At 62.7% G+C, this 23,318-nt stretch overlaps 2 protein-coding genes across 3 annotated transcripts; both read right to left on the bottom strand.

Annotated features, from left to right (window-relative positions):
* Positions 1–1,899: 1,899 nt before the first annotated feature.
* Positions 1,900–12,434, bottom strand: CHLRE_07g335050v5 (uncharacterized protein). The gene is made up of 19 exons (XM_043064254.1): positions 12,211–12,434; positions 11,943–12,058; positions 11,757–11,837; positions 11,506–11,548; positions 11,225–11,296; positions 10,897–10,994; positions 10,528–10,645; positions 9,771–9,932; positions 9,137–9,628; positions 8,820–8,974; positions 6,934–8,551; positions 6,695–6,760; positions 6,058–6,519; positions 5,764–5,860; positions 5,301–5,624; positions 5,101–5,207; positions 4,659–4,948; positions 3,851–4,502; positions 1,900–3,700 (listed from the first exon to the last, which is right to left on the bottom strand). Exons 1-19 carry the CDS (start codon positions 12,220–12,222, stop codon positions 3,209–3,211), a joined length of 5,457 nt encoding a protein of 1,818 aa, XP_042922822.1. The 5' UTR covers positions 12,223–12,434; the 3' UTR covers positions 1,900–3,208.
* A 583-nt stretch (positions 12,435–13,017) lies between these two features.
* CHLRE_07g335000v5 (uncharacterized protein) lies at positions 13,018–21,104 on the bottom strand. 2 transcript variants are annotated; one of them, XM_043064253.1, is made up of 7 exons: positions 20,822–21,104; positions 20,581–20,627; positions 20,424–20,451; positions 19,490–20,289; positions 18,708–19,342; positions 16,555–18,553; positions 13,018–16,429 (listed from the first exon to the last, which is right to left on the bottom strand). In XM_043064253.1, exons 4-7 carry the CDS (start codon positions 20,283–20,285, stop codon positions 14,076–14,078), a joined length of 5,784 nt encoding a protein of 1,927 aa, XP_042922820.1. In that variant the 5' UTR covers positions 20,286–20,289; positions 20,424–20,451; positions 20,581–20,627; positions 20,822–21,104; the 3' UTR covers positions 13,018–14,075. The 2 variants fall into 2 exon arrangements, with proteins under 2 accessions (XP_042922820.1, XP_042922821.1); XM_043064252.1 differs by lacking the exon at positions 20,424–20,451.
* Between the last annotated feature and the right edge of the window lie 2,214 nt (positions 21,105–23,318).

Below are 23,318 nucleotides of genomic sequence, written 5' to 3'. Positions count from 1 at the left end.
GGTGGACATGTCGACACGTCCACATGTCGGTCGGTCAAAGTGTGTTCCCAAGGCGGATCATTGTACCTAGCGATAGAGCTCACCGAGAGCAGTCAATTGGCACCAACCTGACAAAAAACCTAAGGGGTTCTGAGGGGTTTTTTGGGGGGTCGTACGGCAGGGGGGGTCGGTCGGTCGGTCGGTCGGGGGGTCCGGGAGTTTTTGTGGCATGGGGTCAAAAAAGTTTGTTCCTACCCCCCCCCCCCGCCCCCCCCCATCCCCTGGTGGGCCTAAGATGAGCCCGCCCCAACTTTGTGATTGTTCGATCACCCTTTTACCCAGACCGAACGACCGAGCGACCGGCAACTTTGAGGGGTCATAACTTTGCACGCAGAAACCCATTTCCGCTTTTGAAAGCGGATTCGTGATTTTCAAGTTGAACTCTATCCATTTGAAGCATGGGGTCTGTTTTGGAAGATTCTACCACCCCCTGACGCGGGCATCCAAACCCAGGGGCATACCCAGTGGGCAGGGACCTGTCCAAACCCGGGCCTCACAGGGGTCAAAAGACCCACCGATTTACCGCATTTCAATGACATACTTCTGTGGATGCGCGTCAGGCGACGTTGAATTCCTAGTAAAATCAAGAGTAGAGTGTGGTGAGAAGCGGTGTCCCGCAGTGTGATGACAAGAATCCCGGCCCACAAATCCTACAAGACGAGTCAGGGCAAGAGTGGCTGGCTCATAGATATTGCTGACACGCAATCCTCACGCTCAGGGCGCCCGACCACGCAGACATTGTGCCACGCGCGACACAGAGTTGTAGTGCACCTGGCCATCAGGCGACCGACGTCCACGGATGAGCGCCGACGACGTGATAACCAATGTATGCGAGTAGTGCGCAGCGAAGCAATGGCCGGGCGACAGTGTGGCAAGCCGGGGCAAGAACAGGGCGCGGCAAGGCGCAGGAGATTCTGGTCAGTGCGCGGCAGGCGACGTGCTGGCCGCCATAGAAGAAAGAATCAACCCACTCCGCCTTCCGCTCTGGTCTACGTACGCATTAGTTCCGCAACACACGTCAATCTAGGTCCGCACATCACGGACCTAGGCCGAACGGCTGGGGATGGAGGACAGGATCAACCTGTCCTCCAGCAGACTCTGCAGCACCCACACGTTGCAGCGCACACTCCCAATCACCCGCCATCACTAATCCGGACGTCACTGCCACTAATCCAGCCGAATCCATGCGTGACCGAACCGTCCGCATCATGCAGAGCTGCGTTCCGGTTTCGACAAAACGCATTTCATAGTCGTGCACCATCATCGCGTTTAGTAACTCAGTTGGGCACGCATGCCAGTATGACTGTCGTCAGGATATACCGCATATGGTACCGACAGTGGTCATTGCAAGACGTCCGATACACTGCGGCCTTGTCTCCGTGGGCTTGGGTGTGGGCATGGGCCAGCATGGGGCGTCACTGTTACACGCCCGGCTTGTTTTGATTATGAGGGCGTGTCCCAACGCGATCGATACAGACCTTTCAAGGCTTCATGAACGCAGTTGTTGCGCAGTTGCTGTCGTGTTGGATGGGTGCACCTCACCAGTCTTGTATGGTCCAGTTTGCCCCGTTTCCTAGTTGAGGCCAAGGGTAAGGGCTTAGTACTGAATGTGGCTGTAGGTCGCCCAGTGCATAAGATGTTCTGGTCATCGCCTGTTCTAGGCGTAGCCCAAACACCTTGTTGCTTCGTGTGGGGACGCGGCGAGTGCGAGAGAGCCTCGGATGCCCCCGGTCGGCTGGACAGTGACAGTCCGCCGGCGAGGGTGGGCTGTACTTGTTGCTACCGTATAAGGCAGTACTCCGTGCGTGTGTGTGCACAGCAGTAATAGCTGACTAGCCTGCGCTTGGGACAGCGTGGACGCCGGCTGTGCAATTACATATAGCGAAGCAGGTCCATGGGGCCTGGGTGCCGGCGTCGCCTCTCCATGTCCTGCGCCCCTTCTTCCCCTGCGGCAGGTGCAAAAAAGCCCTACGCCGCTACGCAGGGCCCGACCACACGCTCCGGTCACCAGCTCCTTATCGACATACGGTGCCCAGGATCTCCGCGACTCCGCATTTACGAACGCCAATGGCAGCCTCGCACGACCCGCAAATACGTACGCACCTACGGCCTGCGGCTGCACTGCACACTAACATACGTGCAAGACGCGACCCTCTGTCCTCCCAAGAAGAAGATTAACAAACCTTGTCCAAAATCGTCAGCTGACCAGGGCCCCCATGAATGTCAGGCTGAATCCACAACATGCCCTCGTACCATGCCCTCCATCATTCACTCTCACGTCGACATATCGCCGCCGGCCGCCGGCCGAGGCCCATACATGCCCGGTCGGCATTAGAACTGGCAAAATGGTGTCGCGCAGTGTTACTACCCACATCCCCAACACCTAAGGTAGCACATGCATTCCCAGGCGCCAACAGAGAGCACGCTCAATCTGGGGCACAGTGGCACCAACAGAGAGCATGCTCAATCGGGGGCTCAACTGCGCCAAATGGGTCGAGAGTTGATGCAACTTGCTTTGCAAATTGCTGTGGCAGACAACGCAATATGCTCTCATGTCAGCACTTCTGCCGGCGGATATAGATGCCTGCCGCGCTTTGGCAACCCCACAAGACATCCCATCAATTCCATGTGTATGTCACACGCCAAACAACGCAACACAGTGACATGCACAGACACGCTTTACAGCGTGATCTCCCCGCCGAAGCCATTATTTGTGGGACCATCTCCTGCCATGTATATAAGTGCAACCGATGCATGGTAAAGCTGGGGCCTTGGCAGCCATATTTTTTGTTCTCCTGGAGTTCGGATTCGTAGCTCAGGGCTGCGCAAATGCAGCCGTGGCAAAATTGATCAATGACTTGTAAAGGTGGACTATGCCAGCTACGCAAAACTCTGAGTATTCTTTACTGGTAGCAGCACGAGCACAACAGTCTGCAGAGATGGCGCAGCCTCCTTAATGCCTCCGTACCCCTCCTGCGCTTGTGTCCCCGTCGATCCCAGCCACGGTAGCTTTGCGGCCTGGCAAAACTATCCGTAGCGCCAGATACCCTGTCCTGGAGTTCGGCCTCCCTGGCATCATCAGCGCTCTGCTGTCCACTCCAGCTGCCCCACGCCCGCTTGCAGTCGCTGCGCCCGCGCCCTTCGCGCCGCTATGACATGTGGTCCTAGCCTAACGCCCGTCACCTCCAAGCATACCAGCTGCACCAGGCCGCCGCGAGCGCGTGCCGCTGCTCAGCCGGGGGTCGCTGGGGAGGAGGTAGCCTGAAGCGGTGGCGCCCATGCCACCGCTGACCGGCCGCATCTGTGCCGAGGGCCGGCTAGTGGCACGGCTGTAGCAGCTGCCGTCGCATGCGGCGGACGTCCGCGCCGTGGCAGTAGCAGCGTCTGTCAGGGTACCGCAGTCGCTGATGGTGGCGAATGAAGCTGTGGTCTGAGCCGTCTCCATCTCCGTCGCTGCGGCTGCCGCCTCAGTCGCCGCATCGACGCCGTGTGGACTGAGCCTGGGGCTTCCAACGGCGAGGTTTGGGCCCTGCACCTGCAGTCCAGGCAGTCGCAACGCCTGATCACCGTCATAACTGAGGCTGCTGCGGAGGGAGTTGAGGACGCTGCTGCCCGAAGCCGGCCGGGCAGCGTGAGCACTTGCGTCCCAGATCCCCTTCGCCTGCGTCCAGCACCGCACGGGGATGAGGCAAATTGTCAAAACGCATACGTCGTGAATTACCACCTGAACAGTGTCGGCGCCATCAGCACCACTCTGTGCTCAACCCGCCACGTATCCAAGTCCCTAATGGCTCCGCCCCTCTGTGTGTACCTCCGGGTAGGACTCCAGGATGTGCGCCAGCAGCCGCCCGCCGTCTGGCAGCGCCAGGGCCATGTGAAGCGGCGTCACGAGCAGCAGGTCCCCGTCCAGCAGCACCAGCGGCGCAACAGCGGCGCACACGCCTGGATGCCCGCCCCCGGAGGACATGGCGTGCGCCTCAGGGGTCTCAGCCGGCGCCGGCGCGGTGGCTGCACCACCACAGCTTAAAGAGGCAGGAGACGCCGCGGACGCGGCGCCATCTGCACAGGACCGGGAGATGTGTGTGCCAAAGAGTAGCGCTGTGGCGGCCTGTGAGGCAGCAGCGCGCGAGCCGGAGGCGTACTCGCTGGCGTCTGCCTCCCAGCGCGCCTGACGCTGCACGTGCACCACCCGGGTCGAGCCCTCGCGGTCACGGCCGCCGCCAAATGCGAGCGCACGCAGTGGCGCTGCTGCCGGGTCGCGGACGGCGGCCCCACCAGCGGATTTACCCCCGGCTCCCGGTGCTTCGTGCGCCTGAGCCGCATCCGGGTGAGCGGGGCTCTGGACACCATCCCTGGGGGACGCGCCTGCGCCTGTGCCACAGCGGACGTGGCTGACGGCAGTATCGGAAGTGGCGGCGCGATGCTCGCCCGGCGTCTCCATGCGTGCCACTTGCACCGCGCAACTGCAGGTATCGAACACAGGGGTGGGAGCAAAAGTAAGGAAACATCAGTTCAATCTGGATGTCACACCAGCAACAACATCCTTCCTGCGATAAGACTCATCGATGAGCGCATAGTAAGGACAGAAAGGCTTCATGAACAACTCAGCGTTCACCTACCCGCCGGGGCTGTTGCTGGGTGCAGGGCTCCAGGCCGGCGGCCTCAAAGGCTTTCCAAGGCCAACCGGCCCTTGAGCCGAGAGCAACATCGCTAAGAACTCATCGCCGCCGTCGTCATCGTCCCTTCCGGGCGCAGCCGCCGCTGCAGGGACCCCGTCCACCACACCAGCCTTCATCGGCGCCCCAGAAGCGTTGGGCACGAGGCTGGCCGCGTGCACAAGCACCTCGGCCGTCCAAACCTCATAGGGCAGCGTGCCTGCCTCCGTGTGCCACCCGACGACTTGCGCAATCTGCATGGCGTGCCGCGAGTCATGATTGACGAGCCGAAAGACCATGGGATAAAGCTTTGGTCACGGTGAGAGTACACAGCAACGTTTTAGGCGCTGATAACGCCGCAGCATGCAGCAGTCATGGCCACGGGCCACCACATTGTGTGCCGCACCATGTTAAGATTGCCGCTCTTGATGGCGGCATGCAGCAGAGGCAGGCTCGTCCGCGGCGCCGTCGCCATATCCAGTACACGCCGCAACGGGGCCGCCAATGGACCGCCTGCGCATGAGCAGTTCATGAGCGGGCACTGAGACTCGGCACCCCGCGCACCGAATAGAAGCAACAGATAAGCCCTGCTTATGACCGACTTACAAAGCAGGCCCTTCAGGTGAGCTGCCAGCCGCGGCGCGCCCGCCTCCACCACCATCGCCAGCAGCATACTGCCCTGGCAAATCAGCAACTGCAGCAGCGCGTCCGGCACGCCGATCGGTGTGTTCACAGCCGGCACGTTCACCACCGCCCTTGCCGCGCCTGCATGCGTCCTGCCTGCGGCCGCGGCGCTGCCGCTGTGCGACTGTGCGCCCGCCTCCTCAGCTGTGCCCGGCGTACCAGACGGCGCGGCCGCGGGCGGCGCCTGCTGCGCGGCGCTCTGCGGCACCCACGCGGCCGCCAGCAGGTCTGCTGCCACATGGCCACCTGTACGACACACAGCAGCAATGAGGTTGCTGAATAACTGCCAAAATTCCTCCACACATGCATGTATCATGTCTTGCTCTTGTACGATGTTTGTACATGTGTGCGGACAAGAACCAACAGGCAAGCACGCCCGTCTAACCTTGGAAATGGTGCACGTGCATGACCTGCGCAATGCGCTGAGTGGCCGCCACGGCGGCGGCTGGGTCGTCCAAGAGCCCGCGCTCAATTGCCGCCACCTGTCAGCGTTGCACACAGGCTCAGAATGCTTAAACACGATACATATGACATGAGTTTCAGCCCATGCTGGTGTCTTGGCTTAGAAACCTCCGACATGATATGACTGGCAACCACGATAACGTCGTCACCTGCACACAAGCACCAAATTCACACCACATTTTCCTTTCCCCGTGTTTCCCTATTCTCGCCCGCGCACCTGCGCCAGCCATGTGCCCAGGTCCTCTACCAGCTGGTTTGCCACTGCCTTATGGCCCTCGCGCAGCAGCCTGTGCACGTAGCCCTCAACCTCCGCATCCCAGGCCACCACGCCGCACGCCTGCGGCTCCGCCTCGTTGCTCTCCACAGCTACCGCCACAGTGGTCGGTGGCGCCTTTCCAAGTGCAGCGGCTTCGGCAGCTGTGTCGGCCAGCAGCAGCACCGGGTGCGAGGACAAGCGGCGGCGCTGGTGCCACAGCTCCACATGCAGCAAACCCGGGCCCTCGTCGGCCGCGGCGGCCTGCTGCCGGCTTGGTGCATGGGTGGAGGGAGCACCTGAAGAGGGAGCGGCCCGGAGGGAGGAGGAGATGGCGACCCGGATGGTGAAGCGCTGGGGGGCGGTGTCAGGCGTGTCGTAGCCGCCGGCCTGCAGTGTGTTGGGCTCCAGGGTGCGCGACACCTCCTGCGTGTTGGAACAAAGCGTGGACGCAGAGGCTCTGCATGAGTAGCAGGAGCTCGACTAGCCGATGGCTGGCTCGTAAAACAATTGCACTGGTGCCGCCACATGCAAGCATCAACACCTTCGTTTCCTTGGCTGCTGAGGTGTGACGTGACCCGCACCCTCAGGTCCCTCTTACCTCGGCTTGCTTGGCGCAGTGCAGGCCGGTCACAAACGACGATGGCGAGATGTGGCGCAGAACCACCTACCCACCAAACAGCAGCCAAAGCAAGGCAACATTTACATGGCAACGCAGTGCCAATCTTTAAGAGCTATATGGTGACGGAAGTTGCAACCACAGAGCGCCAGTTACAACAATGCAGACACCGCAGCTCGCGCGCACTCTGCGTTAATGCCGCGCTTGACACGGATGCGCACCTTGATCCCAGGCACGGCGCCTGCTGGGCACGTGAAGCTGACCTGCAGGCAGGCTCCCGGCGTGGCCTGCGCCTGCGCTGAGCTGTCAGAGCCACGCGACGCCAGCACCACCACCCGCCGGTCCAGCGATATGTCATGCGGCGACACGTGCCGCCACGGCGCCGCTGCGGCAACGGCGTCCGCTCCGCCCACGGCCCCTTTGACGTCGCCCGTCGCTGCGGCCGGCACGCGGGCGCTGCCGGCGGCTGAGTGCTGCACCAGCGGCCCAGCGAGCAGCGAGTCCAACACCCCCAAGGGGAGCAACTTCTCGCCGAAGGCGTGTGGGTGCACGCCGCGCAGGCGGCCGCTGGCTGCGCCGGCGTCCGTCTCCATCGGCGGCACGCGCGGCGCGGCGGCGTGGCCGCCCATGCTGGCGCACCCCGTGCCGAGCAGCTCCGCCAGTGCGTGGCCGTCGCTGGTCGCCGCCTCCAGCTCCTGCCAGTCTATGCCCTTGATGTCGCCCATCTCGAGCAGCGCGATCGCGTCGTCCAAGGCCTGCCTGGCGTTGTGGCTGCGGGCGGCGTTGTTGGGCTGGGGTGCGCCGCCCAGCGAACCGAAGGCGTCGCCCCAGGCCTCTGACGCGGGCTGCAGCCGTAGCTTCTGCCAGCGCCGCCCGCGCGCCGGCAGCTCTGGCGTGCGCAGCCCAGCCAAGTGGTCGTCATCAGCTGCGCAGCAGAGCTCGCCGTCCATGGCGATGTTGCAGCCAGTGTAAATGCCGGCGCCGCCAAGTTGCGCAGCGGCTGCGTCGGCGGCCTCGGCAGCGTGCGCATTCGTATGGCTCGAGTGGTGGGTGCTGCTGGCGGCAACCCGTGCGGTGACGTGCTCCCGCGAGCTGGATCCTGACTGCTGCTTGTGCCGGTCCACCTCTGCCTGCCGCAGCAGCGAGGCGCAATTGCGCAGCGGCCGCGGCTCAACCACCCGAAAGATGCGCACGCAGCCTGGGCTGCCGCTGCCCTGCACACCCTCCGCCGGTCTGGTGCTGCTACCGCAGGAGCTGCTGCTGCAGGTGCGCGGGCTGTGCCCGTCCCCGTCGCCGCCACGGCCGCCGCCACCGCCCGCGTTCAGGCCCTCGCTCTGGATGGCGATCACGTCACCTAACTGCGGCTCAGGCATCCCCTCCAGCCCCAACAGGTCCATCACGCCTGAGGGGTCCAAGTGCTCCAGATACGCCTCCAGCGCCTCGCGGCTGCCGGGAGGTAGCCCCGACACGCCCAACCCCACACCTGGCGCTTGCTGCGGCTGCTGAAGCGGCTGCTGGGGTTGCTGACGCAGCCGTGAGCTGCAGACCGGCGCTGGTCCCGTGGAGTTCCGCGGCGCCGAGGGGAACGGCGGCACCCCGGGTTGTTGTTGGACAAAGCGGCTGGCCTCACGGGGCTCGGCGGCGCTCTGGACATGAAGGTCGAGCGGCTGCCGCCGCCGCCGAGTATTTGCGTGCAAGTGCGGTGGTGATGTCGGGTGCGGGTGAGCTGACACTTGCGCGGGGGTGTGCGGCTCCAGCGGCGTGATGCCTACAAGGTCCAGGTGCACCACCAGGGAGCCTTGTCGGCAGGAGGCTGACACCAGGTGCCAGCCCGGAGCCCTGTCGCGGTGCAGCACACGCGGAGGTCGAATAGGAGGTCAGACACGCACACGCACATGCAGCAAACAATGGGAACCAGCCACGGTAACAAGCACAGTCGTTGCATAGCCCTCCGTGAATCCGCGTCGGAGCCCCGCCCCGCGGCAACGCCCCAGTAGTTGGCATCAGTGCCAGGGTGCCGTCGGGTTCAGCATACTGTCATGACAGCATGCTGGATTTTATAACAAACGTACACAGAAAGCGAAACAGCGCACCAAGGGCAACCCACCCGCGGCTGATGAAGGCGGAGGCACGCTCCACCCAGCGAGCCGGCAGGTGGCAGGGGTCTGCGGCTGTGAGGTACAGCTGCACGGTGCTGGTGCGGCTGCTGGACACAGGGACCGTGACAAAGCCCAGGTTGCCGCTGCGCAGCGCGGCCGCCACCTGCACCCGCACGGCACGTGCAGTAACAGCGGCAGGCGTTTTACAAGGGCCACAAACAGTGCATCCTCGCACACGCGCTCCCTCCTCCACCCGTGCTCCTCAGTTGGTGAAACCCGTCCCCTACTACGCGCGCCCAAAACCATTTCAGTCCCAGTGTCCTACCAGCTGGCTCCAGCGCGGCTCGTGGCTGAGCAGGTAGCCCGACGGTCCGCTGCCCACCGAGCTGAGCGCCGCCATGTAGTCACTGGCGACCAGCGACGACGACAGCCCGCTGCTGCTTACGCCGCTGCCGAGGAGCGCGGCGGCAAAGGCCTGGTGCGCGCCGCTGTCGGCGAGCTGCGCCAGCGGCGCCCGTGCCTCGTGCGCCCGCGCCAGGCCGCTGAGGCCGGGCTCCTGGGCCTGGGGTGCCAGTGCCCGTGTCGTCGCGCGTGCCGGGCTCGCAGACTCGCCGTGAGCGCTGCCGGCAGGCGGGCCGCACGAGCGCGACGACGGCAGCTCAGCCGCAGGCAAGGCCGAGGCGGGCAGCGCCGTCGTTGCCGTGGCTGTGGACACGGGTTTGGCCGCCGAGGGACCGCTGACGGTGGAGCCACCTGCGCCCGAGCCGGCGCTGGCCGTGGCGCCATGCAGCCGCTTAAAGTCAGCCACGTGCCCCGCCTGCGGAAGTACAACCCATAGGGACAGTGGCTGAGCCACACGAACGCGCGCATACACGTGCACGGGGTTTCGTGCCCTGAAAACATAAACTGACACTCACAAGCACCAACCAAGCACGACACGGCTTCCTGTTCATCCGCACCTGCAACGACGCGGAGAAGGTGAGCAGGAAGGCCTGCCACGCTAGCGAGGTGACGATTAGGACCACGTACGGCATGCCTGGCATCACATTGTACAGCCGCCACCAGAACCAGCGCAGCGACGCGTCCGCGAACTGCAACTTATAGAACTTGTGGACCGGCACCTGCACACCAACGCGATATAAAAGAGATGATTCCGGGGCGTGCTCCGCAACCCTTCCGTGCTGCAAGAAATTCCGCGCTCACACGAGACGCGTTGCCGGGAACACTCCAGGCAGAGACCAGTGAAAGGTGCGACGAGGATGCGGCTTGCGGCTGTCGCGTGAACACGCGGTATACATTCGCATAGCTTAAGAGCTCTGCTATGCAAATGTACACACACACGCACGCACGCACACAGGCACACACACACACACACACACACGCACACACACATACACACACGTACACACACGTACACACACACACACACACACACACACACACACACACACACACACACACACACACACACACACACACACACACACACACACACACACACACACACGCGCGCGCGCGCGCGCGCGTACAGGTGCATCGCGGGGTCAGGCCGAATGGTCGCCCGTGGGGTTCCAGGCTTATCGCGGGTAGTATGACTACCTGGGTCACGACAGCCACGCGACGCTTGGTAAATTGGTAGGCATCGGTAAGTAACTCCGGCGTCGTCTGGGCGGGCTTTCGTTTCGTTTTTCAACACATACACGCACTGACACTGACCTGGCAGAAGTATGCGTCCGCCAGGTACAGCACCAGGTACTTCATGAGGAAGTTGTCCTCATTTAGCAGCCGTGGCACCACGTTGAACAGCTTGAGGATTGACACCGTGGAGTACATGCTGCGGGCGTGTGGGTGTGTGGCGAGGGGGAAGGCAGGCGTGTGGATGCGCAGGGTGGCAGCAAGTTCACGTACGGCCCCATCCGGCGCCATGTTGGGCGGGTAAGGGCATGGCCCCGCCGGGCCGCTCCCGTTGGCCACTGGCGTATTGTATCAGCTCCCCTTCCACCGAGCAGCTTGTAGCACATACACCGCTGCCAAGGCATGGCATGCGCATCTGGAGAGCTGGCATCTGGTACGCGCCGCACTCACATATTCATGCCCATGCACATCTCCTCGCGCCAGCGCACCCAGAATGCGCGATTGGAGACGTGTACCAGCACGCAGGTGAGATGCCCCAGCATGAACACCTGCGTACATGTGCCAGGGCGCAGGCACGCCACCAAACTAGTGTCAGCAAGTCGCTGGCACAACAGCGGCGTCCCTAGCAGCACAGCAGGACACGCCAGGAGCCCATGCCGCGAGCACTGCATCAGCCACAAGCATATTGGGTACTCATGGCAGCTGAGTACAGACCGCATCACCCGCAAGCCTGGCCTTCCTTCCAAGCAACGATGCGCGGACTGACTGACTGACTGACCTGCATGACCAGGTTGTCGAAAGTGAGCCCGTGCGCCAGAAGGTACGAGCCTTCGGCCACCACGCGGAATGCCTGCGGGAGCACATGCCATCACAAACTCAACACCTGCTCTAAGAACCTTTAGACACGAAGCTAGTGCGCCAACACACAGGCACAGCAGCAAACCTCGCCTAGCTTACAGTAAGGCACTCAAGTGCGGTGGGAGTTCGGGTGCTGTGACCGTGCTGGCGAAATAGGCATTCACAGACGCTTCCAGCGAACCCATGCTGTCCCACACTAACCTGCCAACCCAGAGTCTTCCATTCCATGCGCGATGTAAGGTACCTGCACGTCCATCAAATTTGGCGCCATAGGGTGACACCACCTGGGAAGCCTGTGCCAGGCGCCGTGTGTTTCGGCCATTGCCCCTGCCTAGCTTGCCACCAGCCAGGTAACACCAATTACACATGTGCATCGCCTGTGCCTGCAGTCCTGCACGCCCAACGCCGCTCCCTCAACCATCCATCAAGAAGAACCCGACGCCCAGGCTTACTGTTTATATTCCCGCGACAGCACGAGTGCCTCGGGGTGCACCGCTGCATGAAGCGCCAATGCCACGGCATCACGAAGCTGCCTGTTCGTGTCGTGTTTAAAAACGGTAAACATTGTGCTGGCCGCGGGGTCTGGCACGACGGCGCCAACGGTCAGGACAGCCACGACACACACACGCTTGTCTGACCGGAGTGTGAGGCTTTGGCCAGCCGCAGGGTTTCTGCGACTTGGCTTATTCTCAGGCCAGCTGAATTCGCCGTGTTCCTCAGGTGCCGATGGCGACCTTTTTCGCCACCGGAGCCCCTGCGCGCCCAAGCAGTATCATAATCAGAGTGGCAGATAATCTCGCGGGGTCTGTTGCCAAGTGGCGCACTCGTGGTTACGCGTTGAACGAGCGCGGGGTCATTCCCGTGCTTAGCCATCAATGTAAGGCAATATATAGGACTACTACACACCTGGTTTTTCATCTGGGGCAAGTTCCGAGTTTGGTAGTTACGAGTTTAGCTGCCCACACAGGACAGGGCTGCTGGCACATCGGGTCTATCCATTATGACCTTGGAGACTTATAAGGCTAATGCATTGTAAGCGATAGCGTGGAGCCCTCACTCGGGCGTCAACGAGTCCTCCCAGTCCACAGCAGCTCAGAAGACAATCATGCTTGATGTACACAATTCCTTGCTGAAGATATATGCAGCTAATATGTCAATTCTGTGTGCAACATGGTGGCTGTGTGGATGCCCCGATAGCATCCTGGTGCCCGTCCGCCATGCAGCTCAACCAGGCGTCGTCACCTTCACACCGCCAGCCCTGTGGCCTGCGCACGAGGCACCAGAGGCTGCGTCGAGAAACCCACAGCATTGTCACCCAGGGACAGGGTAAGGGTGCGATGGGACAGGGCTGGACAGGGTAAGGGGCAGGTTGGCGTAGTAGGGCGTAGTCCCCACACGGGTGCGTAGTCCCGGAGTGAGCAACATTCAATGCGGTTCTCCTGGTCTAGAGGTGAACGCTTGGGGTTAACGTGGGGGCCGCGCTTTGGGGCCGCACTTCTACGGAGCGTAGACGCTTTGGCGCTGATTTGGCGGTATCTCAAACGTTTTTTTGGGGTGGGTGGGGGGTCGGGAGGCTTGCTCCCTGTGGAAGTTTAGAGGGGGCACCTGAGCTGTGTAGACGCCGCAGACCTGAGGGCATCTACAAGATACGGGCACTGGAGTCAGCGCGGTGCGATGCCCATCTGCCGGCTTTGCAGTTTGCACGGTGTGGCACATGCATCCCAGGTTAACTCCGGAGTCCGGACCGAAATTGCATCGACGCCAGGCCGCAACTCGCCAGCACAGAGGAAGCGCTTACACGAGGTACCATGTACGTAGAACGTAGCCCCCTACACCTACTAGCCCCCTACACCTACTAGAAGCTCGGACGCCTTAGCTCTTCAAAACCCGTGCCACCGAGCGCTTATCATTTAGCCCCAACAGTGCCCCAACGTCACAGACCTCTGCTACAGCTGACTCCCACTCTTGGGCCGTAACACAGCACGCGAACGCTATGGTTCTCACCTTCCTCTGCTCTTGCTTATACTAGGAATTCAACAGAACGAGGGTAGTGCTTAACACAGAATGCCGGGGTGTAGTGCTTCAAACAGAACGCGCGAAGTGCTTCAAAGAGCATGCCGCGGTGTTGCGCTGGCTTGCGTTTCAAGGCGCAAACATAGATCTCGTCACCCACCCCGGTTTCCGGTACTTGCCAACCCAGGTGGCAACCAGGTCAGCAACTCCAATCTCAATCTCAACACCCCATGCAAGAACAGATGCAAGAATGCAGGCTCCGTACCGAATTATTGGAATCACTCTCCTGCGTAAACAGTTTCAACGCTTTGATAAACTCAAACGGGCACGACGCACTGTTTGCATCCCTGCAAACCTGGTAAGGCCTACCTGGTGCGTTTTGCCGTTGGAAACAGCACGGAGCCATGTTGCCTACACGTCACAGGGAACTCCTTATAAAACCGCACAAACTCAACAACGCACGAACACTGCCCCAACACCACCACCCGGTGCTACCGTAATTACCGTAGACTTTTCAGCGGTTGGCCTACTGTCACCACTTGCGCTGCTTCTGCCTGGGTGCCGTCAAGGTCAGGCTAGTCCGTGGCTAATCGGCAACGCGATGCAACTGCAGTCACGCCGAGGCAGCACTGGCGTCGGGCCCCCCTCAAAAATAGCATCATGACATCGCTTCTGTGCGGGCACTCAGGGGCACTCTTCCACAGGAATCTGCTCAACGTCTCATTACCCTCTGATCTATTTCCTCCATGATAAACCCTTTAAATGTTGTTGCCCGGATGCCCGCTGTACATTGTCCGGCTGGGGGCGAAACTAAAACCAGGAGCGCCAGTTCCCGGCTGGGCCGCCGGTGGTCCGCCACACTGCCCTAAAAACGTGGTCGTTCTGAACATGTGCGCGGCCTGCTGCTGGCGGATGTTCTGCGCCGGCTGCGCGTGCCACAGCCTCTCCTGGTCCTTGGGCTGGTGCTGGTGCTGCTGGTGGTGTTGGTGTTGGTGCTGCTGGTGGTGCTGCTCCGGGTGGTGCTGTAGCCGCTGCTGCTGTTGCTGCTGCTGCGGCTGGTGGTATTGTTGCTGCGGAGACCCGCGGACTTTCTGCGGCGCAGACCGAACATCTGCAGTCTGCAGCGCCGACATCGCAAGGCCGCGTACTGAAAAGGTCAGCTCGTGTGCGTCGTCATCGCCGAGTGACCCGTTTGGATGGCCGAGGCTAGCGGAGCCGCCGCCAGCAGCAGCAGCAGCCACGACGGCACCACCGCAGCCGCGCTCGCCTGCCACGTCCCCGTCAACCGAAGCACCGCTTCCACCGTGGTACGTGCGAGAGCGGGCGGCCTGCGATTCGCCGCTACCCCGGCTGCCAAAGCTTTCGAAGCCGCCGGCATTCGCTCTGGTAGGCCCGACTGTTGCAGGGATCTGTGCCCAGCTGCCTGCGCCGCCACCACAGCCCTGGCTCGGGTGCTGCAAGGCCTGCGAGTGGTATTGGTGTGACTGTGGTTGCTGATGCACTTGTTGCGACTGCGGCTGGGGTTGCCACGATCGAGGCGTGTGCGAGCCCGGTGCCTCGTCGCGCTGGGCAGTAGCCCATGCGGCTTCCGGCTGCTGTTGCTGCAGCTGTGGCGGTGGGCCTGGCTCCTGCTGGTCCACATTCAGTGCTGCTGTTGGGACTGCAGCCACACTTTGGCCTCCGGCTCCATGGACCGGTAACACGGCCGTGGTGCCTTGGCCGCCGCCACCCCCAGTGTACCAGCCGCGTCCCGTGAGGTTGCCAGCCACCGCCGCCCCTTGGCTGTAGCTGCCGTCAATGCTGCTCGCGCCAGCTTCGCCACTCAGCTGCGCAGGCCCAGCCGCTCGGCATGTATCAGTGGCTGCTGACACAACGGGTGCTCTGGTGGCGCTATCCCCGCCCCCAGCTCCCCCAGCGCCTTGCATCGCATATGCACCCGGTCCGGCTGTCCCCATCGCCGACCCCTCGAGCGCACCGCCGCCGCCATGCGCGCCCGAGAAAGCCGACTGACCGTTGCTGAACGCCATTGCGACGCGGCTGCAGCTGCGCTTGACGGCGCGGCCGCACGGCTCGATCCCCGCTTCCACCAACATGTCTATCTCGGCATCTGTGAGCTCGGGCTGGAACGTCCCTTGCGGCACGTACCAGTCCTGCGGCGCAGACCGCAAGCCCGGGTACGCTGTGCCGAATGCCGCCTGGCGCCCAGAACGCGGACCGTGAGGCGCAGCGCCGTGCCCAGCGCTCGGGGCGCAGCGGTTGCGGCTCCAGGGGTCCTGTGCCGGGACCGCACTGGCGACTGGGCCGTCGAGATCCATGGAGTCTGTCCACTCGTACGGGGCACTCTTCGAGCTGCTGAGCCTGCCATGGCTAACAGGCTGGGCAATGCTGTTGTTCACTGGGAGGTAGCACGGGGCACCGCTGCCCAAAGCGCCCCGCGTTAGGTGACGCGAGTCGGCACCGCTTGCAGGGCCTGATCCGGTTGATCTGGCCTCGTGTGGCGATGCCGCGCGGTGTCCCTCTAACAAGCGACGGCGGCTGTCCCGGCCTCCGGCACGGCCCACAGTGGTTGGCTGCGCGCCGCTTGTGAGTGCGTCCCAAGGCGGCCGCGCAGAAGCGGAGCTGCAATAGTTATTGCTTGCAGGCGACGCATCTGAGCCGCACTCCCAGCTTTCGGTACCGCAGGCAGCGGCCGACGCGTTCTCGGTGTAGATGGAGACGACGCGAGGAGGCTGAGCGCCCCTGCCGTCCGCGACGCCGCTCTGCTGCTGCGCGCCCGCAGGTGCACCCGTGGCCAGGCCGTCAGCCGCCCGCGTGCCGAGTGGCGGCGAAAAGGCGAGTCCGTCGCAGCTGCGAGCCGGCACGCGTTGCGGCAGCGGCGCAACAGCCGCCGTCGCGCGCTCCGCGCCGATTAGGGCTGAGTGCGCCCGGCCCAGGTGCCAAGGGGCCCCCGGTGCATGGAAGCTGCACTGTTGCAGCCGAGCGTTAGCTTGGTCGTGTTCATCATCTAGGGGCAGGTGCTCGCCCACCATGTCTTCGTACAGCCAGCTTGCGGGGCGCTTGCCCTGGGTCTCGCAGCCGCCCATCACAGGAGATGCTGGGTGGCTGGCGAAACCTGTGATGCGCAGCGCAAGCGCAGAAAGGGAAGCCGTTAACACTTGTGTTACCGAGTAGCATCGCATGAAATTAATCGACACAAACGGATACGTTAGCACAAGCCACATCAGCACGCAGGCTTACCTTGGCGTGCGCCGCTCCAGCTCATTCCACGCAGCGCTGTGCGCAGGCAGCGCTGGGCAGGCTCCGCCGACGCGGCCGCTGGCGGCATGCCCACCCCAGTCGCTGCATCCGCACCCGTGGCCATCGCAGACGAGTTCGCTGCTGCCGCCGCGTCTGGCCTCGCGACACACGCATACAGCGACACCCCGCTGCAGGACGCTGCCTGGCGGCCTGGCTGCATGCCGTGGTGGTGGCCGCGTCCACTGGCGCCATGCGGCTCTGAGATTGGAGCCATGCCTGGCGCAGGCTGGTGTGCTTGCGGGTCCCTTTGGTGGCATCGCTGCTGCCAATCCACGTTCATGTGCTGGCCGTCTGACTCAGGCCGCCATTCTGGTTGCTGCAGTGCTGGCGGCCGCGATGCAGGCTGCTGCTGGTGCGTCATGCCCGGCACAAAACGCATGGAGGAGCCACAAGATTGCAGGCATGGTGGTGGCGCCCCGCTGCTGCGTGCCTCTGCTCCCGGCACTGGCGCGGAGCTAAACGCCCGAAGCACAGCCGGCGGCGGAGGCACGCCCTGTGCGTAGTGGTGGTGCAGTGGCCGTGATTTAGCCGTGTGCGCCTGATGCCGCGCCTGCAGCTGAGCTTGCTGGCCATAGCGATAGTGCTGCCCTTCATGGGGTGCCGGGGCCGACGCTGCGCCGCCGGTGCCACTGGCGCGCCCGCTGGAGTCAAGGGGCACTGATGACGTTACACCGCCGGCATGCTGCCGCCAGTCTGACAGCGCTGCCGCTGAATGCTGCTCCGCCCGGGGCCCGGCTGGCACTGCCGCTCCTGCGCCGGACGCCGCCGTGGGTGCTGCCGGTGCCCTGTCCATGTAGGGCGCGTAGCCGGGCGAGCTGAGCCGAAGCGCGTAGGACGCGTCATGCTGGGGAGGCGCCGGGTGCGGCAGGCTACCTCCACGGGCCGCCTTGTGCTGCAGTGGCGCGCCATCGCACGAGCTGCTGCTGCGTAGCGCGGCCTGCGCCCCGGCGTCTTGCTCGGGCAACTGGTGGCGGGGCTGGCTGTGCTGATGCCAGCTGGTTCCCGGGCCGCCATGCGACTGCGGCATCGCTGCAGCGTGGCCGCGATTCGGCTGCCTCGGCGCTGTCGGCAGCGCCCCAGACTCAGACAAAGCCGTGTGGCCAGAAATGGATGACGCCGGGAGCCACTGCGTCAGACTGTTGGGGCCGTGCGCCTCCCCAGCATTACTGCTGTTGCGCGATACATGCATCGGCAGGGCACTGTGCATGATTCCGGCCGAGGCAGCGCCGGGCGCCGCTCCACCGAACCCGCCTGCTGCAGGCCCTTGGCGCGGCCCGCGCTCGCGGCCTTCCTGGTGCCAGCCATGCCCCGGGTCTTGAGGCACCTGGCCCTCCTGCTGCTGGTGGTAGCCCTGATGCTGGTGTAGCGCTTGCGGTTGAGGCTGCGCCTCCTGATGGTGTGGCAGCTGCTGCTGACTGCCCACGTGACCACTGGGCACCTGTGCCTCCGTGTAGGAGCCGTACGCTGCGCGGCCACCAGCCGCCGCCGGGGCGTCCAAGGCCGGTGGGTGGCTGGAATGAAGTGCGCCAGCGTTGCCCGCAGCACCTTGGCCCGCCTGCGTCCCAGCCCAGCACTCACCTGGCCGCTGCTCAGCCTGCCACACAGCCGCTCCGGCACCTGTCCCCTGCGGCCGCCACTGGGCTGCAGCGTACTGTGCTGCCTGGTCACCGCTATGCACGGGGGCGCTGTGTGGTGGCTGGGTCAGCGGCATCGCCGCTGCCACTGACGTCCATGCACCGGCTTGCCCCTCGGCCGGCCAGCGCCCGGCGTCAGCGTCGGGGTCGGAGCGGGCGTGCTTGTAGTTGCGCTCCTCCATTCCTGCTGCCAGTGCCGTTGAGCGAAATTGTTGATGTCCATGCTGCACTTGCTGCTGTGGCTGCCGGTGCTGCGCTTGCTGCGGTAGCTGCAGCGGGGTTGGGTTCAGGGGCAGCTGCTCCACCTGCAAATAACCCAAGTGTCGCAAGATATTGTCAGTTGCGGGACCATTCAAGGTGTACGTTGATGTGCTGGGAAACGATGTGGTTTGCACATGAAAGTGTAGCCCAAATGCAAACTTTGTACGTCGGCCTCCAAGCTAAAGTTGCAACACTCACCTCAAACAACACCGTCGAGCGATTCTTGGCGGCCAGCGGGAGACCGGGCGGGACTGTCTGAGTCACCGCCTCTGCCGCCGCCATCTGTTGCTGCACACGTGGCTCTGCTGTCCGGACGTCTGCTGTGGCGGGCATGACGTGTTCTGCTGAGCGCACTGGTTGCAAGCCCCCGCCCTGTGGCAGCAACAGTCTGCTTGCGCTACCGTCGCGGTGCGCCTTCTCAGTCACCGGCACTGAAGCAGAGACAGCTGGGGCCAGCGACGCGTAGAGGGCCAACGGCGCGGCAGCAGCACCGGAGCTTTCAGGTGCCGTGAGCGACTGCTGCACCTCTGGGCTTGCCGCCAGGCACACGCCGTCCAGTGCAGCTGCTGCAGCGTCCACGCCTGAGAAGGCCATGCCGGGGGATGGGGGGCTCGCGGTCGTCATGTTGAACGCCTGCGCGGCGCCGCTGGGGCCGCGCTGTTGGTCTGGCTGCAAGACCTGTGCGGCCGGAGCGGCGAGAGGCTGCGGCGTTGGAAGGGCACTGGCGTCAGCACACAGGCCGAGACACCCCACGCCTCCGTCGTCGTCGACATCGTCGTCGAACAGGTCCAGTTTTGACCCCGGGAACGGCGTCGCCGGAACGCCCTCGGAGCCTGTGGTGCGGCCGAGGTAGCATAATTAACGCTCAGCCACCCATTCACAGCGCACCGCACCTGCACGATAGCATGACTTGACCTACCCAAGGCAAACAGCCTTTGGCTCACAGAGGTACGCACACCTCAAAGGCCTGCCCCTGTTACCTGGCGGCTCCGTCTGCCACGAGTTGATGAGGTCGAGCAGGTCACCGTCCAGATCCAGATCGCCGGTCTGATCTAGGCTGAAATCAAGCAGCTGGTCAAACACCGGCAAGCTCTCCCCCGAGCCCTCCTGCTGCAAGGGCTCCTCTCGCGGAGGCACAGCCTGCTGCTGCAGCAACTCACGAGAATGCTGGCCCGCCCCTGCGCAGGCGTCGCCGCCAACGGAACCAGGGCCGCATGCAAAGCGATCGCCGCTAAGTCCAACGCATTGCAGTGGGTCCGCAGGAGCAGCTGCAGTAGGGGCAGCGGTGACGGCAGGGTCCCCGCCAGAGTGGCTGACGCTGGGGAGCCCACGCTCCACTGGCGGTGTCGGCGAAGCAGCAGGCTGCTCCAGTGGTGTCGCTGCAGCTGCGACCGCACCGAGCGCACCAACCACGCCTGCAGTTGCATCCGGCGGTGGAGGCTGCAGCCGCGCCCCGTGTGACAGCATGAACGCGCCAGGCTGTCCTACCTCAGCTGCCTGTGCTGGCTCTGGGGCCGGGTCAAGGCCCGCCGCGGCCATTAGCCGCGATATGTCCGCTGCAAGGCTCGCCGCTGCGGCTGCGGCCACGTCTGCTTCTGCAGATGGTACTAGCCGCAGGAGCTCCGGTAGCTGTCGCATGGCGCGCTTCAGGGCGACTGCCCGGTAGTGCGGGTTCGCTACAGCGGCGGAGGCGGCGACACCCGCAGCTGCCGCCGCCGCCAGTAGAAGCTTCACATAGACCTGAAGCAAGCTGACACGGCCATCGGTTGCCCGCATTGCACTGGGGACAGCGGAGTTAATTCGGTGAGGGCGAGGGCGAGGGTTAGGTAACGTCAACACTAAACTGGAAACCGTGCATGGGTAAGTGCCAAGCTAGCATGGGCGCGACGGTCACACGAAGTCCCCAGCATGCACCTGCGAAAAAGGTTGCGGATGTGGTCGCCTGCGGCGAGGTAAGCCGTGCAGAAAGTCAGTACAGCGTCGCAGGCGAAGGGGCGGGGCGAAGGACAGTTAGGGAATGTGTGCCGCCTGGTTCGAACGCGACTCACAACCCAGGATGTACCGCCCTCACCATCACAGCCAAGTCCCCCGTCGATTCCCTGGGCGGCGTGTACAAGTCTGCGGCAAGTGAAACGCACGCGCAAGAAGTCAAATTGAATGTCGCAAACGATTCCTCGGCACGCAGCCAACAGCAAAGTAGTTTTGAGTTGCTGTTGCATTGTTCCAAGCATGGAGCAGGCGCGACACTGTAGGAGCAGGGTCCTCCGCGTGTTTTGGCCAGTTTTGGTCAGAGCTCCGAGAGCTGCACTCACCTCTGGCCATGCTTCGCGTGCAAGTAAGCAAGTCTAATGTCAGCTGCTAAACTCAACATCAGAGCTGTTTGTCAACATCCGCCTGGTTTAATAAGCGCCCCAGACTCCCACGTTGTTACTGGGGCATTGTGCTTGCAAAACAATCCAATAAAATGGTGCATAAAGAACTATGGTCAACGAGTAGTAGTTGCCGCTTGTTGCCAGCACTGTCGTGCTTGTTGTCAGTCGATGATTCGAGTACGAGCCAAACGCCGTGGAAACGAGTACTATGCTGTCTATAGAAAAGTATACCAACCGTCGGGTAATGCCTGTGCATAGGGAAATGAAATGTCAACCGCCGGATTGTGGGGGTTTCGGCTCCGGGACGCCATGAACCCGGTGTCCCACGGTGTCCCTCAGGGGCCAGGGCGTGCCCACCCCGGCCGCCCCGTCCCAAGCCTAAACTAAATCATCCCAGATGCCTCCCTATGACATCTAGACGTTAACACATGTTGTTGTAAGCTCTGGGATGGCCTGCCCGCTCGTCGAGCTCGCGAAATGCGTCCACATGCCCCGTCACTGTGCACGAAAAACTGCTTTTGGTCCCTTAGAGACCACCTAACCGCTGCTTTTAGTCAAGCATAAGCACGGCAATGATAAGGTATTGAGGAAATGGCTGCTCGAGGGACCCCGGTCGCGAAATTGCCAGTCGGCAGGGCCTTGCAGTTTGCCCTGGGGTACATTCTAGGTCAAATCGTATGTATATAGCATGCTGAGAGAGGTTGGCCTCATTCCTGCGGCGTCGACCGTGCCGGCACGTACCCATCGAGCTCGATGCTGCTCGCTAGCCAAAACACCTACTGACATCCGCCACGCCGCTTCTTTCTTCTCCCGTTTCTTTCCGCTTGCCCACGCATATGCTCCATGGGCGCCCGCGGATGCCTGGCTCCGTTCCAGGTGGGTGCATTTTATGGGTTACGTGTTGTCGCGGCGAATGGCAGCAGCCTAGTTGCGAGCTGGAACACGTCCGCCCCTGCAAGCGGCAGCAGTCTCCACGACACTCGGACTCCGTTTGGCGTGCCGAATGCGGAGCAGCGTGGAGCGCGCACCGGTGTCTCGTCTCGAAGGTAACAAGTAACCGCATTGCCGCTGACACTAACTTCTTTCGTGATGTTTATTGCTAGCCTGGAGCTCGCGACGGCGTCCTGCATTCGCATTCACTAGCAAACACTTCACCTACCGCTACGCAGTACTCCGGCTTGCCCCTCCCCCCTCAGGGCGCTCCATGCCGTGCGCCCCGGAATGCGGTGTGGGGATGGGGTGGGGTGGGATGGACTGGCGGATGGTGGAAGTATCATATAGGTCTGCTGGGGGCTGCGAGCAGCCATACTACCGGTCATGATATTGCCTTCGGTAGCTCAGGGCGCCGCGGACTCATTCCTGCGGACTTCGGCTCGACCGTGCCGACACGTACCCATCGAGCTCACTCCCTCTCCAGCTCGCTAGCCGAAACCCGCCTATATCGACCTCAGGCGAGCGCACACCGCCTCCCACTAGCAAGAAGTGGAGAGATTGCGAGCGTGGGGGGAGCCAGGGGAGACCTGTTTGGCGTTGGGGACACCTGCTATCCCCCAAGACCCCCCGCACGGCAGGGCCAGTACGGCAGTGACGCAGTGTAGCCACAATCGGGCAAGAAGTCTGACACGACAGGCATGTCCAGCGCGTATTTGTCGGACAGATGCTACTAACAGGATTGCGGTATGCGGGGTCAGAGTGAACGCAACTTTGGATGGTGCAGGATGGTGGCTCCGCAGCAGGTCAGGATGCCGTCGATTGCTCGTTCGTGCAGTGCTCGTATCTTCCATCTACACTGTAGAAATGTGCCCAAAATCCGCCGAAGGCGGAGAAAAATTTTTGGGTTTGGGTGCCGCGCATCTACGCAGGTGTAGACGTTTTTGGCCGGTTTTGGCGCAAAAATGGGGAAGCGTAGACGTTTTGGGGGGCTTGGGGGCCTAAGTGTAGATGCCGCGGTCAGGGTCATCTACGCATGTGTAGATGCCGGGTGCCTGAGGGCATCTACAAGATACGAGCACTGCGTTCGTGGTGAAATCTTTTCTCAGACCGCCACGGATACATGCATCGGTGTGTCCCAACTCCAAAGCTGTCAGTCCTCATTTTGCAATGTATCAGCCCGGCTGCTGGTGACAGGGCAGACAGGCCGCCGCCGATGATAAGAGCCCCGCCCCGCCCTACCTTGAATTAGTATCAGCATGTCCAATGATACTTACGCCTTAAAGTTTTAGATCGATCTCGCCCCGCACGTTTGATGTGGACGTGTGGGGCGTCTCAGGGGGAACGTTTCCACGACTGACACCAGGCTGCACCATGTGAGCCCCCCAGCGCTGCCCATCGTTGCAAGCCCTTGCAAGCCAGGGAGCACACGGGTGTCAGAATGGACATGAAAGTACTCAGGGTAATGCGATAGTGGCCAGCCGGGAGGCATGCGCAGGGCGTGCCA

This window comes from Chlamydomonas reinhardtii, chromosome 7 (assembly GCF_000002595.2).
Source record: "Chlamydomonas reinhardtii strain CC-503 cw92 mt+ chromosome 7, whole genome shotgun sequence".
NCBI classification, from domain to species: Eukaryota; Viridiplantae; Chlorophyta; class Chlorophyceae; order Chlamydomonadales; family Chlamydomonadaceae; genus Chlamydomonas; species Chlamydomonas reinhardtii.
The sequence above is the reverse complement of the archived record's forward strand: the minus strand, read 5'-3'. Positions and strand labels throughout refer to the sequence as shown.

Excerpts from the sequence above, each read along its gene's own strand:
- CHLRE_07g335000v5 (XM_043064253.1), bottom strand. The coding sequence starts at position 20,285 with ATGCGGGCAACCGATGGCCGTGTCAGCTTGCTTCAGGTCTATGTGAAG. Across the intron at positions 18,554-18,707 it reads GCTCGACGGTGTTGTTTGAG|GTGGAGCAGCTGCCCCTGAA; the intron begins GTGAGTGTTGCA and ends GGTTATTTGCAG. Across the intron at positions 16,430-16,554 it reads CTGGAGCGGCGCACGCCAAG|GTTTCGCCAGCCACCCAGCA; the intron begins GTAAGCCTGCGT and ends TGCGCATCACAG.
- CHLRE_07g335050v5 (XM_043064254.1), bottom strand. Across the intron at positions 9,933-10,527 it reads CGGACGCATACTTCTGCCAG|GTGCCGGTCCACAAGTTCTA; the intron begins GTCAGTGTCAGT and ends GTTGGTGTGCAG. Across the intron at positions 6,761-6,933 it reads GCGCCGTGCCTGGGATCAAG|GTGGTTCTGCGCCACATCTC; the intron begins GTGCGCATCCGT and ends TTTGGTGGGTAG.